Consider the following 21968-nt stretch of genomic DNA (forward strand, 5'->3'; position numbering starts at 1 on the left):
TTGGCTCTGTCACATGGGATGGGTCTCAAGTTGGGGCAGTCATTGGTTGGCTGTTCCCGTACTCTCTGCTCCATTTTGTCCCTGGGCATCTTGTAGGCGGGACAAATTTTGTGAGTGGATTGATGTCCCCCTCCCTCCCCTGGAAGTCCTGCCTGGCAACAGGAGGTGACTTCTTCAGGCTCTATAACCGCCTCTGGTAGGAATCTAAGCCAGGGTCACCCCATAGACTGCTGCCATCCCAGGCCTCCAGATACTCACCAGAGATATCTCCCCTGCCGGTTTCCATTCTCGATTCTAGCTTTCTCTTGCCCCCTCCTCACTGCCTCTCCTGCCCAGTCCCTTCTCTCTCTCCATCCATTCTGATGACTATTTAGTTTCTCCTTCTGAGTGAGATTCACACCTCCTCCATTGGGCCCTCCTTATTACCCAGTTTCTTTGTGTCTGTGCTTGTAGCATGGTTGTCCTGCACTTTATCGCTGATGTCCACTTTTTTTTTTTTCTTTTCGGAGCTGGGGACCGAACCCAGGGTCTTGCGCTTGCTAGGCAAGCGCTCTACCACTGAGCTAAATCCCCAACCCCCTGATATCCACTTTTAAGTGAGTACATATTATGCATGTCCTTTTGGGTCTAGCTTACCTCACTCAGGATAAAATTCTCAACTTCTATCTATTTGCCTGCAAAATTCTTGGTGTCTTTGTTTTCCCACTGTGTAAATGAATCACATTTTCTGTGTCCATTCTTCAGCTGAAGGACATCTGGGTTGTCTTCTGTTTCTGGCTATTGCAGATAAAGCTGCTATGAATATGGTTGAGTAAGTGTCCCCATGGTATAGTGGGCATCTTTTGGGTATATGCCCAAGAGTGGTATAGCTGGATCTGGAGGTGGAACTATTTCCAGTTTTCTGAGAAACCACCAAATTGATTTCCAAAGCAGTTGTACAAGTTTGCACTCCCACCAGCAATGGAGGAGTGTTCCCCTTGCTTCACATTTTTGCCAGCATCTGCCGTCCCTTGACATTTTGATCTTAACCATTCTGACTGGTGTGAGGTAGAATCTCAGGGTTGTTTCGATTTGCATTTCCCTGATGACTATGGATGCTGAACCTTTAAGTGCTTCTCAGCCATTTGAGAATTCTATTTAGCTCTGTACCCCATTTTTAACTTCAATTGTTGGTATCTAATTTCTTGAGTTCTTTATATGTTTTAGATATTAGCCCTCTGTCAGAATAGGATTGGTGAGGATCTTTTCCCAATATGTAGGTCACCATTTTGTCCTGTTTGGGATGTCCTTTGCCTTGCAGAAGCGTTTCAGGTTCATGAGGTTCCATTTACTAATTGTCGATCTTAGAGACTGAGACACTGTTGTTCTGTTCAGGAAGTTGTCTCCTGTACCTATGAGTTCAAGCCTATTCCCTTCTCTGTTCTCTTAGGTTTAGTGTATCTGGTTTTATGCTGAGGTCTTTGATCCACTTGGACTTGAATTTTGTGCAAGTTGATAGAAATGAAACTGCAAAACTCCCTTCTCAACGATCTCTGGGTTAGAGAAGAAATAAAAAATTAAATACTTTCTAGAATCCAATGTGATGAAGGCAGAATATACCCCAGTTTATGGGGCACAATGAGAGCAGCACTTTCGTAGCAGGAAAGTTCATAGCACAAAAGGCCTCCGTAAAGAAATGAGAAAGTTCTCATAACAGCAATTTTAAAGTACACCTCAAAGCTCTAGAAAAAAAAGAAGCAAACACACAGCAAGAGGAATAGAGGCAGGAAAAAAAATCAAAATCAGGACTGATATCAATTAGAAACAAAGAAAACAATACAAAGAATCAATGAAACTAAGAAGTGGTTCTTTGAGAACATCAGTAAACTAGAGAAACCCAAACCCTTAACTAATTAAATGATAGAGAGACAGTATCCAAATAAAGAATCAGAAATGAAAAGGGAGAGATAACCACAGACAACTAAGAAGTTTAAAGAATGATTTGATCTTACTTCAAAAGCCTGGACTCCAAAAATTGGAAAAGCTTAAGGAAATGGGTGATTTTCTAGACAGTACAGACTGTTTAGGAAGAACTGCATCAGGGTGAAATTGCAAAATAAAAACCTTAACTTGTTATTTTCCTTATAAATAAATAAGGGTTTTGTTGTTTGTTTGTTTGTTTGTTTTGAGACAAATTTCACTGTGTAGCCTTGGCTGATCTAATTATTGGGGTTTTTTTTAATTGGTGTTTTTTGATACAGGGTTTCACTGTGTAGCTCTGTTTGTAAACCAGGCTGGCCTCAAACTCACAGATTTGTCTGCCTCAGCCTCCCAAGTGCTGGGATTAAAGATATACATCATAGAAAGGAGGCTATACTGACTTAGAAGCTGATATTCTACTTGTCCTTTCTCCAACAAAAGTTACTGTTCGTTTCTACATAGTTAAAGCACTTCTTTTCCTTGACACATTTCTCTGTTGCATCTAAATTTAAAATAATCTTGACCTGGAGCTGTAGGGATTTCTCGGTCACCAAAAAGCTGTGCTCAGGTCCCCATCATCCATGTCAAAGCTGGGTACAGCAGAATATGTCTGTACCTCCAGCAATGGTGGGTCCCTACAGCCCATTGGCAAGCCAGTTCGCCCAGTTGGTGAGCTCCAGGTTCAGTGAGAGATCCCATTTCAAAAAAAATAGAAAATGTAGAAAAGACTTTGTCTCAAAGAAAGGAAACAAAGGGATTTTGGATATTCCCATGGAGAAGACGTGATAAGTTACTTTAATTGGAACATCACATGATGTTTATAGGTATATTGATATCCCAGTCATATATATGCAAAATTTTATTATTTCAAAAGGAAAAAAGTAAGGTGGTGCATGACCAGGAAGGCATCCAACATCAACCTCTGATCTCTGATCTACACACACACACACACACACACACACACGCACACGCACACACGCACACACGCACACATGCACACACACACAACACACACATATACACACACATACACACAACACACACACATACACGCACATATACACAGACACACACACAACACACACATACACACGCACACATGCACACACACGCACACACACATACACACAACACACACACACACAGACACACACACACAACACACACATACACATACACACGCACACATGCACACACACGCGCACACACACAAATTTAAAAAATCTTGACCTAATGGAAGTTTTACTTTTAATTGAGCATAGTTTAAGATTCTCCATCTTTAGTTCTTCAAGGTCGAACTTATTTGAATATAATCCAGGAAGTAAAGATGTAGCTTAAGTGCTTTTTAGGGTAGTAAGCAGTTATGAGTCTCTGTCATTGAGTCTTTGCCTGTGTAATTCGCAGGACTCTTGCTTCGTCCTGATGCGGGTGATAGGAACCGTTTCTGGGCCGTTGAACTTGCTGACTGCTTTATATGGCTGTGTTCAAACCACTTATATTAACTCTATCGTACATCTCATTTCCTGTTATACTGGGCTTTTCTCTGTCTTCAGCTTCAGAGCCTTTGCTCCCTCTCGCCATTTCTGCCATACTGAATAATTTCACTTGGTTATAAATACAAGCATGAAACTGACTGAATTTTCTAATCTTTAGAGATGAGCGCTCTACTTAGCAAGATCGGTTTTATCTTTAAGCTCAAAAAAGATTCCTTTCACTCTAGCTTGACTCTCGGAACTGAATGTAGTGTAAGCATGTAAACACATGTGTGTATGTGTGTATGTATGGCATCTCAGTGTCACAAGCCCCTCCTCCCAGCCTTTCCAGACGTATTCGTCTAGCTCCATCATGAATAGCCTACTTCCCATGAAGTAGAGGTGGCTTTGTTTGTCTTTCCTAATATTCCTAATGGTAAGTATTCTTTCAGGTGCCAGAAAGGTACCTATGGCTTCTTGACCTGTGAGGAAAATTTGAAAGATTTGAACACAGTCTGGAAGACAAGCTCTTAGGCTGGCTGTGAACTCATTGTGTGGTCCAGGTTGGCTGAAACACGGGATCTTCTGTCCCAGCCGTGTTGGGATTATGTAGTTGTACTAGCGTGTCTACCTCCAAATCATCTCTACAGTGGTAACAGGCCTGGAGATATAATATAGTAATATCACTTTCTTGGTGTATGTAAGGCTGGGGTCCATCCCCCAACCACAAAATAATAAAGAGTAAGGATGGACGGTATCCCCTCAAATGTGAGGTGCCACCCTCACATCGACACTGACTGTCCCCCTGCTACCCTCACATCACACTGACTGTCCCCCTGCTACCCTCACATCACACTGACTGTCCCCCTGCTACCCTCACATCACACTGACTGTCCCCCTGCTACCCTCACATCACATTGACTGTATCCCTGCTACCCTCACATCACACTGACTGTCCGCCTGCTACCCTCACATCGACACCGACTGTCCGCCTGGATACTATCACAACGCCAGAACATTCCTCTGACTCCGACAACAGGCTAACTCCCTTTTCAATACAGACCTGCCTGTATTCCAGCATTGTCTGAATACATTTCAAAGTATAAAAATCTGCTTTACACCAGAGCCAGCTTCTAAGAATCACTGAGGCTAAACACAATAAGGTGTTTAAACATTTTAAAACAGCTTCTCCTGCAAGCTGCCGGAACACAAGAGTGATTCCGCATAGAGATAAGATACGCTTCCCAGAGTATCCGCAGACCAGGAGAGGCCAGAGGCTATTTGAAGCGTAATCTATTTCCACCTGGCTTTTTTTTTCAGTGTTACTGATCAGCTCAGCATGAACTTATGACCCATAAAATTTAGCACTAACCTCTACAAACTGTTTAGATGAATTGGCCATGTTTTCTCTGCTCCTACCGTAGGGGTAGAATCCACTTATCTGATGGGAACCCCATTAGTGTAATGGCAGGTCTCCTGCTATCTGGTTGAAATCTCGGAGAAATGGCCTCCAACTATGATTGGAGTGCACCAGGCATCTCCACAGAGGGAGACAGATGGTTGTAATGTGCCAGGCATCGGCACAGTGGTAGATAGATTTGGTTTTGGATCACCATCTAGTTTTCTATTTAAAACATGTCTCAACCACCTATGCCCTGTGACCCAACAAAAAACACGTGTATTTATAACAAAAAAAAAAAAAAAACATGTCTCAGAAGAGGACATTTCATTGTAGGAACCATTTCTCCCAGCTTCTGTCAAATATTAAATGTTCTCTGCGAGAGAGGCCAGTTTGTTCATGTACTTACATAATCCCTTTCCAAGCAAAAGCTAGGCATGGCCTTTGGGGAAAATGTCAACTCCAGACTTTGAGCCAAAGTCACAAATGCTATCCAGGGATTAATATCCACGGTGGGGCCTCCCGCCATGAAAGAGTGCACCCTCCATAGGGAAAGCATCAGGCGACTGAAGCCCACTCACCTAGAAAGCACAGAGATGGAGGTGGTGGAACCCCCATGGCAAGAGTGTGTGCTCTTTCTGTTATTCTCCAGACAGCTGCTGAGACTCCGGCTGGCTCTGAGTTCTTCACATGGATTTAAAAAGGTTCAGCTCTCAAAATGCAAACTACAACCTAGAGAGGACAGCCGAGTTTGCACTGGCCATTCTAAGTGTGAGGTCTATTTGAAGTAAGGATGGTAGTGGGGTGTGATGGCGCAGCCCTGTGATCCCAGCACTCAGGAGGTAAGAAGCAGGAGGATCCTCAGTTACACAGAGAGTTGGAAGCCAATCTGGGTTGCCCAGGAGCATAAGACATGCTCAGAAAAACAAAGAGCGGTGCCAGGGAAACGGCTCAGTGGGTAAACGTGCCTGTCATGCACACCCGACAACCTGAGCTCCAACCGTGGGTGTGGCAAATGCTCCTCATCCCAGAGCTTTTATTGTGAGAAGGGACACAGAGGCAAGGGATTCGGCTGGAAGCTTGAGGGCCAGCTGTCCTGGAGCATGGAGCGTGGGCACAGAAACGAGAGAGAACCTGCTGGGTGACAGTAGCTCACACCTTTAATCCCAGCACTCAGGAGGCCTTGGATCTCTGTGAGTTCAAGGCCAGCCAGGTCTACAGATTGAGTTTCAGGACAGCCAGGGTTACACAGAGAAACCCTGTCTCAAAAAACTTAGAAAAACACAAAACAAAAAGCCCCAATAAAGTGTAGACAGCAAGAATTGGTTTTCTTAAGAAAAATCATCCTGTGACCTGTATATGGGGCAGGAAGTGGGTAGATAAGGTTCTGTGGGCACGTTCGGCAGATGGGGATATTACTACCCAAATCACAAGACCACATGGGAATTGGACAGGTAGAGTGCATGGTTGAGTATGTTGAGAAAGAGAATGTAGTGTGTGTGTGTGTGTGTGTGTGTGTGTGTGTGCGTGTGTGTGTGCGTGTGTGTGTGGTGTGTAAGTGTGTTTACTTGTGTGTGTGTGTGTTGGAAATTTTCAGACAGAAGAGGAAGCTTCCAGTGTGTGTGTGTGTGTGTGTGTGTGTGTGTGTGTGTGTGAGAGAGAGAGAGAGAGAGAGAGAGAGAGAGAGAGAGAGAGAGAACGAACAAACTTGTTTGAGTGTGTATGTTGGAAGCTTCCAGGCAGACGAAGGAGTTTCCCTTGTGTGTGTGTGTGTGTGTGTGTGTGTGTGTGTGTGTGTGTGTGTGTGTGTGTGTTGGAAGTTCCCAGGTAGAAGGAGCTTGACAAAAAGCTGTCACATTTGAAGAACAAGTTTGAAGACAAGTTTTGATGGAACCAAAGTAACAGAATGGCTGACTTGGAGGCCGGAGCAATGGGGAGGGTCTATCTTGAGTCATAGCCACAACCTTGAATCAGGTCAGGCAGACATAGGAACAGGACAGAAAGTGAGAGACAGGATAAGAGCCTGTCACAGAAGCCTGCCACAGCCTGGGTGATCTGATACTAGTGATGAAAGCAAGGGAGATATCAGGCAAGACTTCCGGGAACCAGGCCTGAGAAACTGCTGTCACGCCCATGATAATGTTTACTAAGCTCTGGGACATGGCAGAGATGGGCCCTGGCAAGAACACTAGTCCCTGAGCTGAGTGACACCCTAAAGGAATAGAGAAGCACGGGGGTATGCACCAGATTCTCACTGGTAATCACTATGGCTTCATGTGCATTTGCGCATTTTGCTAACTCGCTGGTTTTAAGGAATGTCACAACTGACAGATGAGCAGTCTCGTGCTGTGTACCTCTGGTATTTTGCTCATTTATACACCTTGAATGCCCTGTCAGTTACATGCCAGGGAAGCCCTAATGCTTTTAAAGATTCAGGGAATCTGGGCTCAAGAGGTCAGGAGAAGACATTTGAATTAGACTTGGCTTGTCCTTGTCCTGATGACTTGCTGCAGGTGTTAGCTGGAAGAGCTAAAGGTTAAATATAAATATGACAGTCAGGCCGAGTGAAGGTCTGGGAAGGGACATGGACCAGTGGGTCCCTATGAGGATTGGGGACATGAGGGCAAAGCTCACTTGTATTTTGAGAGTGGTTGGGATATATGGCAGGGGTGGGCATACAAAACAACCACTAGCTTATCCTTAGGGAGTTTCAGTCATAGGTTGCTCTGAAAGGGCATTTTCCAAACCATGATTCCTCATATGTCTCAATTTTACAGGTCTCTGACACTTTGTGGATGGACAGTTTGGAGGCTAATTCTTTTGTTTGTTTTGTTTTGGGAGTTCATTTTTTGTTTTGTTTGTTGAGACAGGGTCTCTCTGTGTAGCCCTGGCTGTCCTGGAACTTGCTCTGTAGACCAGGCTGGCCTCAGACTCAGAGATCCTCCCACCTCTGCCTCCCAAGTGCTGGGATTAAAGGCACAGGTCACTACCACCTGGCTGGGGGCTAATTCCTATCGGGGTTTGGTTTAACTATCCCCTATTGGTTGTTGACAATGTTTCCACCAGTCTAAATACAGTTGTAAAGCATATTTATTTTTAAGTTTGGTTTTTAATTATCTGCGTGGGGACTAGAGAGAGGGCTCAGTGGTAAAGAGCAGGTCTTGGTCTTACAGAGGACCAGGATTTGGTTCCCAGCACCCATATGGTGGCTCACAATCACCTGTAATTCTAGTTCTAGGGAATCCAATGTCTTTTTTTGGTTACCCAGGGTAACTGGCATGTATGTGGTGCACATACATGTATGCAGACAAACGCTCATACACATAAAGTAATGAATTTAAAATAAAAACTGAAAACTAACAATAATAAGACAAAAATCAAGATTCAGTCTCTTTATAAAAGCAAAAATCCCCCCTGTGTTTATTATGAGGGGCCGACATAATCTGATAAGGTATATATCCCAGCACTCCTCAGTGGCGGCCATGCCCCTGCTGTTGCTACCACTGCCATTGTTGTTCCTGTTAGCTAATAACATTTGTTTTCTTTTTTGTTTTGGGGTGTTTTTTTTTATTTTTGAGACAGAGTCTCAGATAGCCCAGGCCAGCCTAAAATTCACTGTGCAGCCAAGGATAACCTTGAACTCTTGGTCTGTCTTCCGTGCTGAAATTACAGGCATGTGCCACCACGCCTGGACTTACTTTTCTAAATTTACTTTTTAATCTGAGAGAATTTCTAATCCATATGACATCAAATCTGTGTTTTAACGGAGCGCTTTTATTGTTCTATGTTTAATCCTCTCCCTGCCCCCAGGAACCCAATCTGACTTGGACCGGATTTGTCTTCCTCTGTGGCCTCAATGACAGTTTCGTCATTCCCCTTAAGTAAACCTCTCTGACCTTGAGTTAATGAATACACGCTGCTAATTTTGTTTGTGGGATCTTCTGACGGCGCTTTCTGGCTGCCTAACACTAGCTCATTAAAAATGCCTGGCATAGAATATACCTTCAACTAATCTGTTTTTAATGAGTTATTGGAGTCTTTCTATGACTTTTATTTTATCCTGCAACTCCACCAATTTCTTTTATAGCCCAGGAAAATGTGGGGGCCAAAGAGATGTTTCAGTGCAAAAAAGTGCTTGCCACGCAGGCCTTCCAGCTTGGGTTCAGTCCTCAGAACCAAGTAAATATGGAAGAACACACACACATGCGTGCGCGCGTACACACACACACACAACACACACAGTACACACGTACACACACACACACACACGCATGCACACACACACACATACGTACACACGTGTGCACGCACACACACAGACCACACACACACATGCACTTACGCACACACACAAGACACACAGTAAATAAAATTAAATTAAAATGAAGAAAGGTGATGCATGTTCATTTTCCTGTCCTATTCATCCCTGATTCAATACTAAAGTTTTCTTCTGTAACGTTAAGTAGCCATAATATCCTTCACTTTTTAGAAAACACAGATAATGGTTTTCTTACAGCTTATTTTATTTTATGTGTGCATGTTTTGTCTGCGTGTGTGTATGCGTGTGCACTGTATGTTTGACTGGGGTGTGCAGAGGCCATAGTGGCCATCACGTTCCCTGGAACTCAAGTCACAGGCTGTTGTCAGCCGCCTGTGTTGTCAGTAGGGGCTGCACCCGTCCTCTACAAAAGCAGCAAGTGCTCTTGACTGCTGAGCTATTCCTGGGGCTCCAATCTCTCTCTCTCTCTCTCTCTCTCTCTCTCTCTCTCTCTCTCTCTCTCTCTCTCTCTGTGTGTGTGTGTGTGTGTGTGTGTATGTATGTGTGTGTGTGTGTGTGTGTGTGTGTGTGTGTGTGTGTGTGTGTGTGTGTGTGTGTGTGTGAGAGAGAGAGAGAGAGAGAGAGGCAAAGAGGCAATGATGTCTTCCTCTGTTGCCCAGGCTGGCCTTGAACTCGAAGGCTCTTCTGTCATCCTGACTCAGCCTTCCAGCAGAGAAGAGATGTTTTAGCCCTTTTATAGCCTTAAAGTTGGGTCTGGAGGGATGGAGTTTGGTCCTCAGCACCCACATTTGGGTGGCTCACAAATCTAATTCCAGGGGATCCAACACCCTCTTCTGACCCCAGGGGTACTTGACGTTGTGTGTACATGCACACAGATTTGCACATACATACGTGTAAATCTAATCTTTTTCCTGTGTGTTGTTTTTCTGAAACCATCTCAGGTAGCACAGTGTGGCCTTGAACTCCTGAGCCTCCAGCCACTGCCTTCCGAATGCTGGAGTTACAAGTATGGGCTGCTATGCCTTGCTGGGTTTGTTTTTGTTTTGGGAACAGGGTCTTTTTATATGGCTCAGTCTATAGGTGACCTTGAGCTCCTGCTGCCGCCTCCTGAGAGCTGGGATTATAGGTATATTCACTATGCTTGGCTTAAAGTTTGGGTTTTTAATCAGGACTAGTTATGATTTAAGTCATGTACAGTTTCATGGTTTCCTGCCTTGTGTTAGGTCTCTCTGGAGATCTTTTTGTATTAACATGTTAACTTCCTAGAGGAGCCCCCCACCCCTGCTTCTAAGCCATGGGACTCAGGTCATCTCTCCACAGTCTCAGAAAACTGGCTCTGGAGACTGTTTAATCCTTCCTGGTTCTTGTTTGGTATTGAGGTCATTATAAATGACAGAGCCCGATAGGTAAGGTCCTGTTGCATCGGGCAGAGTTCCTGACAGTGTTGAGTAAATAGATGAGAACCAGTTACAGACAGCACCTGCAGAGGCCTGTTCCATCTCCACAGCCCTCCTGTTTATAATACTGGTAAACGCCGCATCCCAGCACTCCTTGCCCTTCCTCAGAATCAACCACCGAATGCTAAGGTAGGAAAAAAAACATTTGCTGCTACAGACAGATGAAAAAGAGTTTGTGATTTGCTTCATGGTTTTGAGAGATGGGAGAAAACACAGCTTTCAGCTTCCCTGCTTTTAGATGTAGAGACTGTGTGTGTTTTTAGAGAGCAACACTGAGGCATTAGAGAGGTGAATCGATAAACTAGCTGAGGAGCGCTCATCTGTAAAACAAGCCCATCAGCAAACATCAAGGCAGAGTAGCCCTGGGGCTGGAGAGACAGCTCAGAGGTTCAAACACTGGTTCCTCCTGTAGAGGACCAGACTTCAGTTCCCAGCACCCATGTTTGTAACTTACAACCTCCTGTAAGTCCAGCTCCAGAGGAGCCTCTGTGAGTCTCCCCCATACACATGTACACACACACACATGGACACACTCATGGACACACACACATACAAACACACACACACACACACACGGACACACACAGACACAGACACGGACACACTGACGGACACACAGACACACACAGACACACACACTCGGACACACACAGACACAGACACGGACACATACACACACACACACACTGACGGACACACAGGCACACATAGACATAAAAAAATCAAAATGGAATCGTTAAACAGAGTAATTCTTCATTCCTATGCTTTCTGTGGTTTTCCTCCTCTACTCAAGCATTCTGTCCTACTGGAATTCCTGTCAACCCATCTGTCCTTCTAGTCATTGACTCTGTAGTCCAGAACCTGAGCTATGTGTGTCTAGGTCCAATTCAAGCTCTACCTTTTCCAGGCAGAATTTCCTGTCCCCGTCCCTGTTCTTCAGCCTTCTGGTGTCCACAGCATCTTGTGATGTCACTCCAGAGGTGGTGCTAAGTCCTACTTGGTGTTGTCCCCAGTACTGTGCCTTATCTCGCTCAACCCTTAAGACAGAGGCATAAAGATGTCGAGTGAGGCCAGCCTGGACTGTGTAACCATACCTTATCTCCAAACACGGAGGGCTGGCACATGAGCTCTTGCCTGCCACAAACAAAGCCCTGGTTGGAGCCCAGTACTGAAAGAAAAGGCCTGGCATCTACTTCGCCTCAGGTGTTTCTCTCTCTCTATGGCCCGGATGGTAGCCACCTATCGAGGTTCTGTTTACTTGTTTTAACATCTACTCCTTCTCTTCTAGGGCTAAAGTCGCTGCCGCTGATGGGCCACCCGGGAATCCAGCCCAGGCGCTCACGGCAGTGCAGCACACAGTGACACTAGACAAAGATGTCCTCCTCCAGAACTATGGATTCCACATTTCTGAGACTCTCCCCCTCACAGTGGTGGCTGTCACAGCAGGTAGGGCTGATGGGGAAACGGGAAAATAGCTGGGCCTCTCCCCACCCCCCCACCCCCTTCTACCCCTGTCTTCTGGTCTATAAGACCAGGCAGAAAGTGCTCCTGGGAAGCTGGAAAATTCTGACCTCATTCTAGGGCTTCTCACCTTCCTTTGGCGCCAGAATGGAGTGGCCCCAGGAACACTTGCTACTCTGAGCCCTAGACTCCCACTGGTCTTGGCTAGGGCTCTGCACTCCCATGGCTTCCAGGCCCTATGTCGGGACAGGGAGGGTATTTGGATAAGCTGGCCCTCCTCCTTGACTCCTGCATGTCCTGGCTGGCAAGTTTCTGTGGAGAGAATAATAGAAATGATTGATTTGTTTTCACTGAGTCTCTGTGAAATATAGGCTGTGCCCGAGGGGAGAGGAGCAGGCTGGGAGAGCCTTTGTTTTCCTGCTTGAGCTGTGTATTGGTGTTAGGCTTGATGCTGGTCAAAATGTATTAACTTCCGTTTACATATGTAAGGATGTACACACACTCAGTTCCTTGTCCACACACTCAAACCAGCTGTGATGGTCTGGATAGTTCTGTTCCTTGACTTTCTGTGGACAGTCTCTACCATCTATTGAAACTGAAGGGAAACAGCTAGCTTTCCTGCGGTTTACAGCGAGAAAAGCTATGCTTCATATGAGCCAGTGCCCATGTGACCTAGGCTGCCATTCCGAGGTGCCCTGTGACTGGTGGCGGCTCACCCTCCTGCCTGAGCAATTATCTGTTTTCTATCCAACAGGTGGCTCTGCTCACGGCAAGCTTTTCCCTGGTGATCAGATTCTCCAAATGAACAAGGAGCTGGCTGAAGATCTTTCGTGCGAACGAGCGGTCGATATTCTTAGGTACTTGCCTGTCTTACGGCATCAGCCACTCGGGTGATGGAAGAGCAACGTGAAGCCTCAGGAGTGCTGAGGCTGACCCGTCCCCTTTAAAGCCCAGAATAGTTCCAGCCATCTCAGAAGGTGGCGTTTGGCAATGACTGTCTTCTACCTGGCCCTGTTGAAATATAAATAGCACACTGTGAGCCCTACATGAGATTTACTGAAAAAAACTGTTTCTAGTTGTGATGGGGCTCAGTCCAGTAGCACATGCCTTTAATCCCTCTGGCTGGAATACAAGCACACCCTTAGTACACACCTTTAATCCCAAACAATGAAGGTAAAGTTAGTTTGTAGAAGGGAGCACCCCTGTTTGAAAGTGATGCCCAACTGAGTGGCAGACAAAGTGATGAATCGGAGAAAGATTTGACAGAGTAGGATAGGCCCACCTCTCACGAGAAGAGAGAGGAAAAAGAGCAGCACAGAGGGAGAGGAGAAGGGGGAGTTGTACAGAGACAGGTTACAGGGAGAACAAGCTAGACACAGCGAAGACAGAATGAGCCGAAGAATGAGAAGGAGCCAGAAGATTAGAACAAATTGCTAGAGTTAGTCTGAGGCCAAGCAGAGCAATTCAGTCAAAATCTGAAAGAAGCCAGTTTGAATCAGTCATCTCGGAGAGGAGTTTTGTGCCAACCAGTTAGAGTCTAGAAAGAACTAGGAAGGGTGAGCTTATTCAGCAGTAAGTCTCAGCGACTGAAAAATATTCTAGGCCTAGAGTAGATTGTACGGAGGCTAGAAGCTTCTGGGACTAAGCCTAGGATAGCAGACTGAGGCAGTGAACCTCGGAGACAACGATTCCATCGGGTGAATAAAAGTTACCTTTATAAGTCTGCTTTGCTAGTCTGCCTGTAGGACTTCGGCAAGCCTAGAACGCATATTTATCCACTATGCCTAAACTCCAGGCTAAGCACTGTGGGGAGTAAGTATACTGGTGGATTCTATGTAGGCCCTACCCTGGGAGGATTGGTGGTAGCATGTGACACAGCTTGAAGTAAATAGATGCCAGTGTTTGTCTTTAATCCTGTCACTGTCTTCTTGAGTGTTCTAGTACAGCCTGACTGACATACACGTGGTTTGGTGATGTGGCACCGACAGCTTTCTGTGGTGTCATGGTGATTTACGTGAATGCTTTCCTATCTGCCTGGACCTTCCCAGGAAAGAGCAAGGCACACGCACAGAGGATGCTCCGTAAGATAAGAGAACACGTAGCGCAGAGAATTGGCCACCCTCCTTTAAAGGTGGACCACAGTCAGTGCTGGGGTGGGGACAGGCTAGAGGCATACGTCAGGACACATGCAGCCTTTGGCTTTTAATTCCACTCAGTACTGCTTTGACTTTGATGTTCACAGAAACGAGAAGCGGGGTTTGGTGAGTGTAGCATGCGCTTTCTGTGAGCTGGCTGGCCTGGCATCGGGTCGTGGTACGCTCATCTGCGAGCGTATCTCAGGCAGCAGTAACAGGTAACATCCACAAGCCAGAGAAGGAGGAACTGAGGATGCAGAACCCCATCTCCGCCCTCAGGGAACACAGTCTTACTGTGGAGACAGACAGTTCAAGTTAAGGCTCACAGAGAATCTCTGAAGCCAAATCCAATATTGCTTCAGGAATGCCAGAGGCATAGTTGAGTCGGTGAAGCGGGCAGGAAAGGATTCGATGGTTTTTATTTAAAAATAAGTATGGAAGCCTCAAAGTTTGCTTTCTAGGTTACTGGGCTGTTTTCCCAAGGAGGATCATTCCCCACAGATTTTTTTTTCAGTGCTACTAATAGTTCTGTCAGCCCTGAACTCCGAGGGATCAACAAATGTAGTTATAACTTTAAGACGCAGTCTAGAACTGGGCGTTTAGGTAATACTTGGCCCCTGTCTGCTCACTGAGCATCTAGTCTGGGCAAAGAACCCAGAGGCAGAGGCAATCTGCTCCCCAGCCACTTGCAAGCCCATGCAGATCAGCGTAGCACACACCCTTCCCAGATGAGGGTGAGCAGATTCAGCATTAAATGGAGCAGAGAAGCTGCAAACACAGGGGACTCCCAGCTTAGGATAAAGCTGCAATTTGACAAAGCAGAGAAGAGTCCAGAAATATTTCAGTTGTACCCTTTTCACTTTCTTTGTTTGTTTATTTATTTATTTGACTGTGTATCCAGGGCGGGCCTCAAACTCACCTGACCTTGAGCTCTACATCCTCCTGCCCCCACCTCTCCAGTACTAGGAGGCAGGCATGTAGGACCACACCCAGACTGTGTGATGCTGGGGATGAAATCCAGGGCTTTATGCATGCTAGGCAAGCTCGATGCATCTGGGTTCCGTGCCCCTGGGGCAGGACCTTTCCTGCCAGGTAGAACTTGGACAACGCGCTGGGTAAAATAATAAACTTGGACAGTAGTAGGATGGGTGCAGAGGTGCACGGAACACTTCCCTTTGCCCTAAGTAACATTCTGGGAGGTTAATTCCAAATTATGGAGGATCCTGGGTGCCAATACAGCAAGATCCTGTGTCGTTCTCCTGGAGACGGGTGGCCAGGATGGGCTTCTGATGGAGGTGTGCTGGGACTCTGCTCCTGTGCTTGTGGAAATCTCGGCATGGAGCTTGGTGTCCTGGGTCTAAAAGCAATGCATAGTTTTCACTCATTTTTGTTGAGAAGGGTAAACAGACAGACAGACAGACAGTCAGACAGACAGACAGACAGACAAAAAAAATCCAGAATAACCTGACAAATCTTTTGAGGCCCAGTATCCTTTGTATAGCACTGGAGCCCTGGATTCTTTGTGACTTACCTCTGAAAAGGCCTGTGCTCACATGAACTGGAGCAGGGGCAGCCCTCAGACAGTGGCAGCCCTCAGGTCGAGCTTAACCATTGGAGGGGATGATGTATCCCCTTCCATTGACCTAAATGTCTGTATTGGAAGAAGGCAAATAAAAGCTTCAAACTGTTTCTTTTTGTAGGCATGGCAAGGGGTTGGGGGCAGAGGGAGAGGGGAGCATGGGAGGTCTACTCCTGCTCCTTCCTGGTCCCTTCTTAAAGAAAGCAGAGGTGTGACAGTTACCTATCAGATCACCTTTGAAATCTTCACTATAATTTGCGACGGGAATGCCCCTTCCGAATCTTGATTATATGCTTGGGCTCACCCAGTGACTGTGTGTGCCCAGACACTACAGACCAGTTGGCTCTTCTCTGATAGGTGCTAGGAGTGTTTAGCCTGTGTGTTTTGAAATAGGAGGATAGATTACCTGTGTTGTCACTGTGAAAGAAACAAAGCACACACATAAAACGGGCCAGCATCCACTGCATGAGTTTTCTACCGTATGACACTAAAGGAAGAGCCTTGAGGTGTGGAGTGGACAGAGGGCAGAAGTGGGCATCCAGGGAGATCCAGCATTGAGCCAAAGAAGCCTTTCAAAGGAGTAGGGTTTATCACAGTCACTACACCAGTGACGCGCGCGCGCGCACACACACACACACACACACACACACACACACACACACACACGAATGTTCTTTTATCCTTTTCTGTTTTTCAGAGAAACGGAAGATGCTCTTTCAATTACAGTCGTCCGCTGCACATCGGTAAGCCTCTTTTTTTTCCCTATATGTTAGTTTCACTCACCCTGATCCTAAGACTCTGGTGCCCCTTGGAGATATCCCTTATACAATAGGGCAGAGGGCAGCGGGTGGCAGCTGCCAGGCAGTGGATGGCTAGTCAGCCAGTATGGCCTGATGTCCTCCTGGCCATAAGTGGAGGAAACAGATGTGGTCCAGGCCTTGGGGACCTGCCGTTCAGGGGAGGAGATCACCTGTGATGTGCAGTGTGCTAATGGAGAGGACCTCAAACAGGGAGCTCCAAGGCAGGCTTGGGGGAATGACTTTGGACAAGTCTCTTCTTCAGGTTTTCACTCGATAAAACGGCAGGTGACAGTAACTGCCTTGTCTGTCTGTCGGATCATCCAAAGCACCAAATAAAGTGCTGGGTGTGACAGTTTTATCCGCAGAGCCCAACCGCAAGGCAGGATGTAAGTGTGATAAGCCAGAAAATAGCAGGCCTAGGACCATCAAACACAGGTACAGGTAAGCTCGTGGGATCAAGTTGAAAGAACAGACTGGCCAAGGAGGAGATATTGACAAAAAAAATTCACATTTTGAGAATTTAACTAGGCATAAATCAAAAAAAGAAGTGGGAGTAACATGGGGAATTTTAATAATGTATTTAATATTCTAGTCCGATTGACCGCATACTAGATTATCAAGAAAGTGCAGCAAACCACTCCTAAATTAAGGGGGAAAAAAAGCATATAGGTCTGGGTGTGGTGGCTTACACTTAAAACCCCAGCTCTCGGGAGACTGAGATTTGATCTCAGGAGGATAAAATGTTTAATGCCAACCTGGGCTGCAGAGCAAGCCTAAGGCGAGCTTAGGCTGTATGTGAGATCCTATTAAAAAATATACAAAACAAAAAACGTAAAACTATAATGATTTCTTTTCCTAAACATATTTAAATATTTCCTAAATGTTTTTAAATAGAAACTAAGCTGGGTGTGGTAGCTCAGGCATTTAATCCCAGCACTGGAAAGGAGAGTCTGAGTTTGAGGCCAGCCTGGTCTACTTTGTGAGTTCTAGGATAGCCAGGGCCATGTGGAAACAACCACAAAATTACTATGTAATGAAGCTGTGATCAGGCTAAAATTGATAATCTTAACTATTTCTACTAGTTAGAAAGGAAATAAATCAAAGAAGTGAAAAGAAGTTGGGAGAAAATAGAACTAGCCTCAAGGCTAGCCTCAGCTACTTAGCGGGATGAAGGCTAGCCTAGGCTATGTTAGATCTTGCCTCAATAATCAACTAACATGATTAAAGAGAATACTAAGAACCAAAATCTACCTCTTATAGTGAATTCTGCTTCGGGCTCCTGAGAGTGAGTACGGTAGTTCTGTATAACCAGTCTCAATGGTGTTAAGTCGCTGGGATACGGGCAACCTTACACACACCATATGCTGTGGTAGACTATGTACTGCTGATTGCCCGATGACCTGAGTGAGACTGAGATACTGAAAATAAAGAACCAGCTCCTCCATGTTGTCTTCTGACTTCCGTGTGGGCCCAGTGACATGTGATTGTCACTACAGACACACACACACACACACACACACACACACACACACACACACACACACGAATCCACAGGCACACATGCACACATGAGCGCACACAAAATAATGTAACTTTAAATTTGTTAAAGAAATAAAAAATAAGATAGAAACAATATGGACGACTGACTGTCAGACCACTGGCTATTAAGGGTTTCCTGTGCACACAGCTGTAGGCAGAAGCACTGTGGAAGAAATGGCCCTTTCGGTCTCGTGAAAACGTAACACTTCTGTGGTTCAAACACTCCATAAACAAAGAGCTAGTCTCATCTCCCTGTTCAACAAGTGTTTTATTTTTACTTCTTGGGAGCAGTAGCGGGGAAAGTCACCCAATTAGAATTAAAATGTTTGCTATAAATACGACAGGCTGAATGTTCTGTGCGGGCTGAGTGGAGGCTTTCTTATTCTAGCCAGAGTTTGTCTGTGAAACAATGTGACCCCCATATAAAAATGGAGAAAGCTGATCAGTGTAAATAACAGTGCAGGTGGCGAGCCTTTCTTTCTATTTAGCTTATTATCATCTCAATGGGAACCTTCTTAGTCTTCATTTTCGGTGAGGGTTTCCCGCAGGAGTTCCACGAAATGGACAAAATAAAGATTTGGTTCTGTGAGGCAGAAAAATGGCACGTAGCCGTACGGCTTAAAAATTGGAAAGTGTGTGTGTGTGTGTGTGTGTGTGTGTGTGTGTGTGTGTGTGTGTGTTGGGGGAGATCTGTGTTCCAGTACCAAGGTTTCCAGGCAGAAATGTGTGCACACACCCAGGGGAGCCCACCAGGACCCCTGAGAAATGCCCTGACCATAGGCTGGTCCCTTCCAGAAGTGTCCCAAAGCACAAGGAAGCTTGGTGTTGCTGTGATCATGGTCGATTCTTGGAATCCTCATATAACTGAAACAGTTTGGCAATTATAAAATCCAAAGCGTAGACATTAATGGCTATTTCTCTAGGACATGCATTTTGTGGACAAATACATTCTGGCTTAAATTTTGCATTCCATGTACATGCATGTGTCTGTGTGTGGGTTTGTGTACATGAATGCAGTACCCACGGGAGCTGGAAGAAGGTGTCAGGTTCTTAGGAACTGGAGTTACAGGTAGTTTGAGCCACCTGATGTGGGTGCTGGGAATCGAGCTCAGGTCCTCCGGAAGAGTAGCAGGGACTGCTTTGTTGTTTTTCTGAGACCAAGACCCACTATGTAGCCCTGACTGTCCCGGAACTCACTATGTAGACCAGGCTGGCCTCAAACTCAAAGAAATCCACCTGCCTCTGCCTTTTGAGCGCTGAAGGATTAAAGATGTGTAACACTTAGACCTATGGCAGCACGGACTCTTCACCACTGAGCCATCACCTTGGTCCCAAGTCTGCATTTTTTGTCTCAATTATGTTATTTTAATATTGTACTAGCAATGAATACGTTATATAATTTTCACTGGAAGGAAATCTTACAAACAGAACAGACTCATTATCCCCACCTTTGCAGATCATGGATGCTGTGGCAACACAGCTCACTGTGTGGCACCCTGTTTTGGGGTGGGGGGGACGGGTTCATTTCCCGGGAGTCAGACTCTGGAGCCCACACTTTCTAAGGTGATGCCATTTGACCTTCATGTGCCCCGCCTTTTTCACGAAGTGACACTGAGTCACCCTTGGCAAGGGTGCTGTAGAAATATGCAAAAACTTTTCAACTAGTCATTCTTTTCATAAGGGGAGTCCCCTTTGGAGTTCTCAGTCTCATTAAGAAAAGAACGTAAGGATGGACTCTGTTGGAAGCCCTGGGACAAGCAGGCTGTGAAGCCCAGCCTGTCTGGTGGAGGAGCGTGGAGGAGAGAGGAGGAAGCTGTGCCACTGAAGCCGGCATGGAGGTCGACAAGGCGAGCACGCAGCGCCATGGCAGGGAGGGAGTAGGAGACCCCAAAATGTCTAGAGATTGGCCTGCCTCTACCTCCTGAGTGTTGGGAGGTAGGAGATGGGAGGCGTGCACCACCACTGACTAGTCGAATGGTGGTGTTTATTTCTGTAAAGTTTACTTCTCAGTGTTCTCTGGGGGTGCTGTTTTGGGTATGAGTTCCTTCCAGGGTTCTTTTCCCCCTTCCTTTGGGGTTCACTTGTGTACGAGTGGCTCATCTGGACACAGTGTTTTTGACAAGGTTGTCTAGTTGAAGGATGTAACATCTGGCTTGGATGCCCCTAGGTGGGTGGTCTGGTGGGGTTTGGTGACTATTTCTCTTCCAAGAAGAGCAGGGGGTGTGTCCAGCAAGAACGGCCACCTGTTTTTGACCTTCCCAGGGTCTTCCTTTTCTATCTGTTGGTTTCTTTTTGTGTGTAGTTTAGGCATTGGAGCAATTTGGTTTGGGCAGGGTGATCAAGATCTGAAGATGCCCCATTGGTTCTAGGATTGCCCTCCGGGTGGCTAAGTCTGCTGCCTGTCTCCTCGGCCCTCCAGGGATCCCCTTTTTGATGCCCTTTGCAGTGGACAATGGGTATCTTTCTCTGGCAGCTGGATGACTTCTAATAGGACCAGGATTTCTGGCTGAAGTGAGTACTGCCCCTCCTTAAAGTGTGTCTTAGACATGAGCTGTGGCACATCCATTCCAACACAGTGATAGATTTACCCTCCCCCAGGGGAGGCCAAGGTGTTAAGGAAAGCGTGCTTAGAAAAGAGAAAAAGAAAACATAATGCTTTCCTTAAAAATTCAGAAAAGTGGGCCGATCCCCAGCCCTCACAAGGTTGTCTCCAGTGAGCTGCTGCACTAGGGGTGGGGATTCTGGGAGGGGAAAAGAACAGTATCTTATTAAAGAGCTAATTATCACATCTACCTTGTTAGGGTGGCTGGGAGTGAGCCCCCTACCTCTTCACCCCCCACTTCCCTGGGAGTCTCTTAGCCAGACAGATTGAACCAGCCCAACTGGAGCATAGGGGTCTAGCCAGGCCAGAGATGCCATTCTCTTGGCCAGCAAATTTTCCTACCCTAATACTATTAAAGTGTTAACTCTGCAGCAAAGATGCACATTTTATCAGTGAACCCAGGAAGAGCTCAGAAGTCCTGGGATAAAGGGTAGTTCATATCCGCCAAATTGCTCCTTTAAAATATCAGTGCACTTGCACAAGTAGTTTGCAGTGGGTTACAGATGACGCTGGGGTGCCTGGTTTGCAGTGTGTTATAGACTCTGGGGTGCCTAGTTTGCAGTGCTGACATGCAGATATGAAAGCAAAGAGGGGCCCATCAGTTGGGCTTTTCCATGACAGATGAAGAAGTATGCAGCCAGTTCTGTGGTTCCAGGAGTGCCAGACCCTATGTCCTCGTAACTCCCAGCGACTGTCCCAGTTGTCTGAGATAGCTACTCTGAGATCTGGCTATACGGCTTTCCTGTCTTCAAGCTGATCCATTACTCCTCACTCGCACTCCGCCCATGGGTTTCGGGACGAATTATAGTTTCAGTGACCCTTGCAAATGGCGACATCTGGAAAGGTCCATGCTTCCACCAATAGCCAAAGAGTGCCCCCGGGAATGAAGGGTCACTTCTGGTATGCACCAGGAATGCTGCTGGAGCTCGGGGTTGGAGTCCCACTTGGCAAAGCCAGTCACACTGCTGGCTTGGGTGATACTTGTGGTCAGTGAGATACTGAGCTGGTTTTCAAATGAATAGCTTCCAGGCCGAGGCCCCCATCCCGTGCTTGTCCAATCGATTTTTTTTGTTTTTTAAATCCTCGGAGTTGCTCTTCCTATTAATCCACATCAGGTCATGTAGCTTGGCCGGGTGTTTTAGCCTGCTATGCTTTTATAGTCCTGAGACTGAAAGGCTCATTTGACGATGGCCAGGTATAATCTTCCTCCTTTCCTGTCAAGGAGCCTCCTCTTCTCAGAGCTCCTTCTCTTCTGGTTCTCAGCCAGCTAATTTTCTTTAACATTT

At 46.1% G+C, this 21968-nt stretch overlaps 1 protein-coding gene across 4 annotated transcripts in view; it reads left to right on the forward strand.

Annotated features, from left to right (window-relative positions):
- Frmpd1 (FERM and PDZ domain containing 1) overlaps positions 1 to 21968 on the forward strand; it is a 167029-nt gene that overhangs the window by 114520 nt on the left and 30541 nt on the right. For all 4 annotated transcript variants that reach the window (XM_087548952.1, NM_001107937.2, XM_087548953.1 and 1 more), the window contains 3 exon segments: positions 11855 to 12012; positions 12782 to 12884; positions 16439 to 16484. In XM_087548952.1, the coding sequence (XP_087405078.1) occupies positions 11855 to 12012; positions 12782 to 12884; positions 16439 to 16484 (307 nt within the window).

The sequence above is a fragment of the Rattus norvegicus genome, chromosome 5 (genome assembly GCF_021556685.1).
Source record: "Rattus norvegicus strain SHRSP/BbbUtx chromosome 5, alternate assembly SHRSP_T2T, whole genome shotgun sequence".
Classification (NCBI taxonomy): Eukaryota; Metazoa; Chordata; class Mammalia; order Rodentia; family Muridae; genus Rattus; species Rattus norvegicus.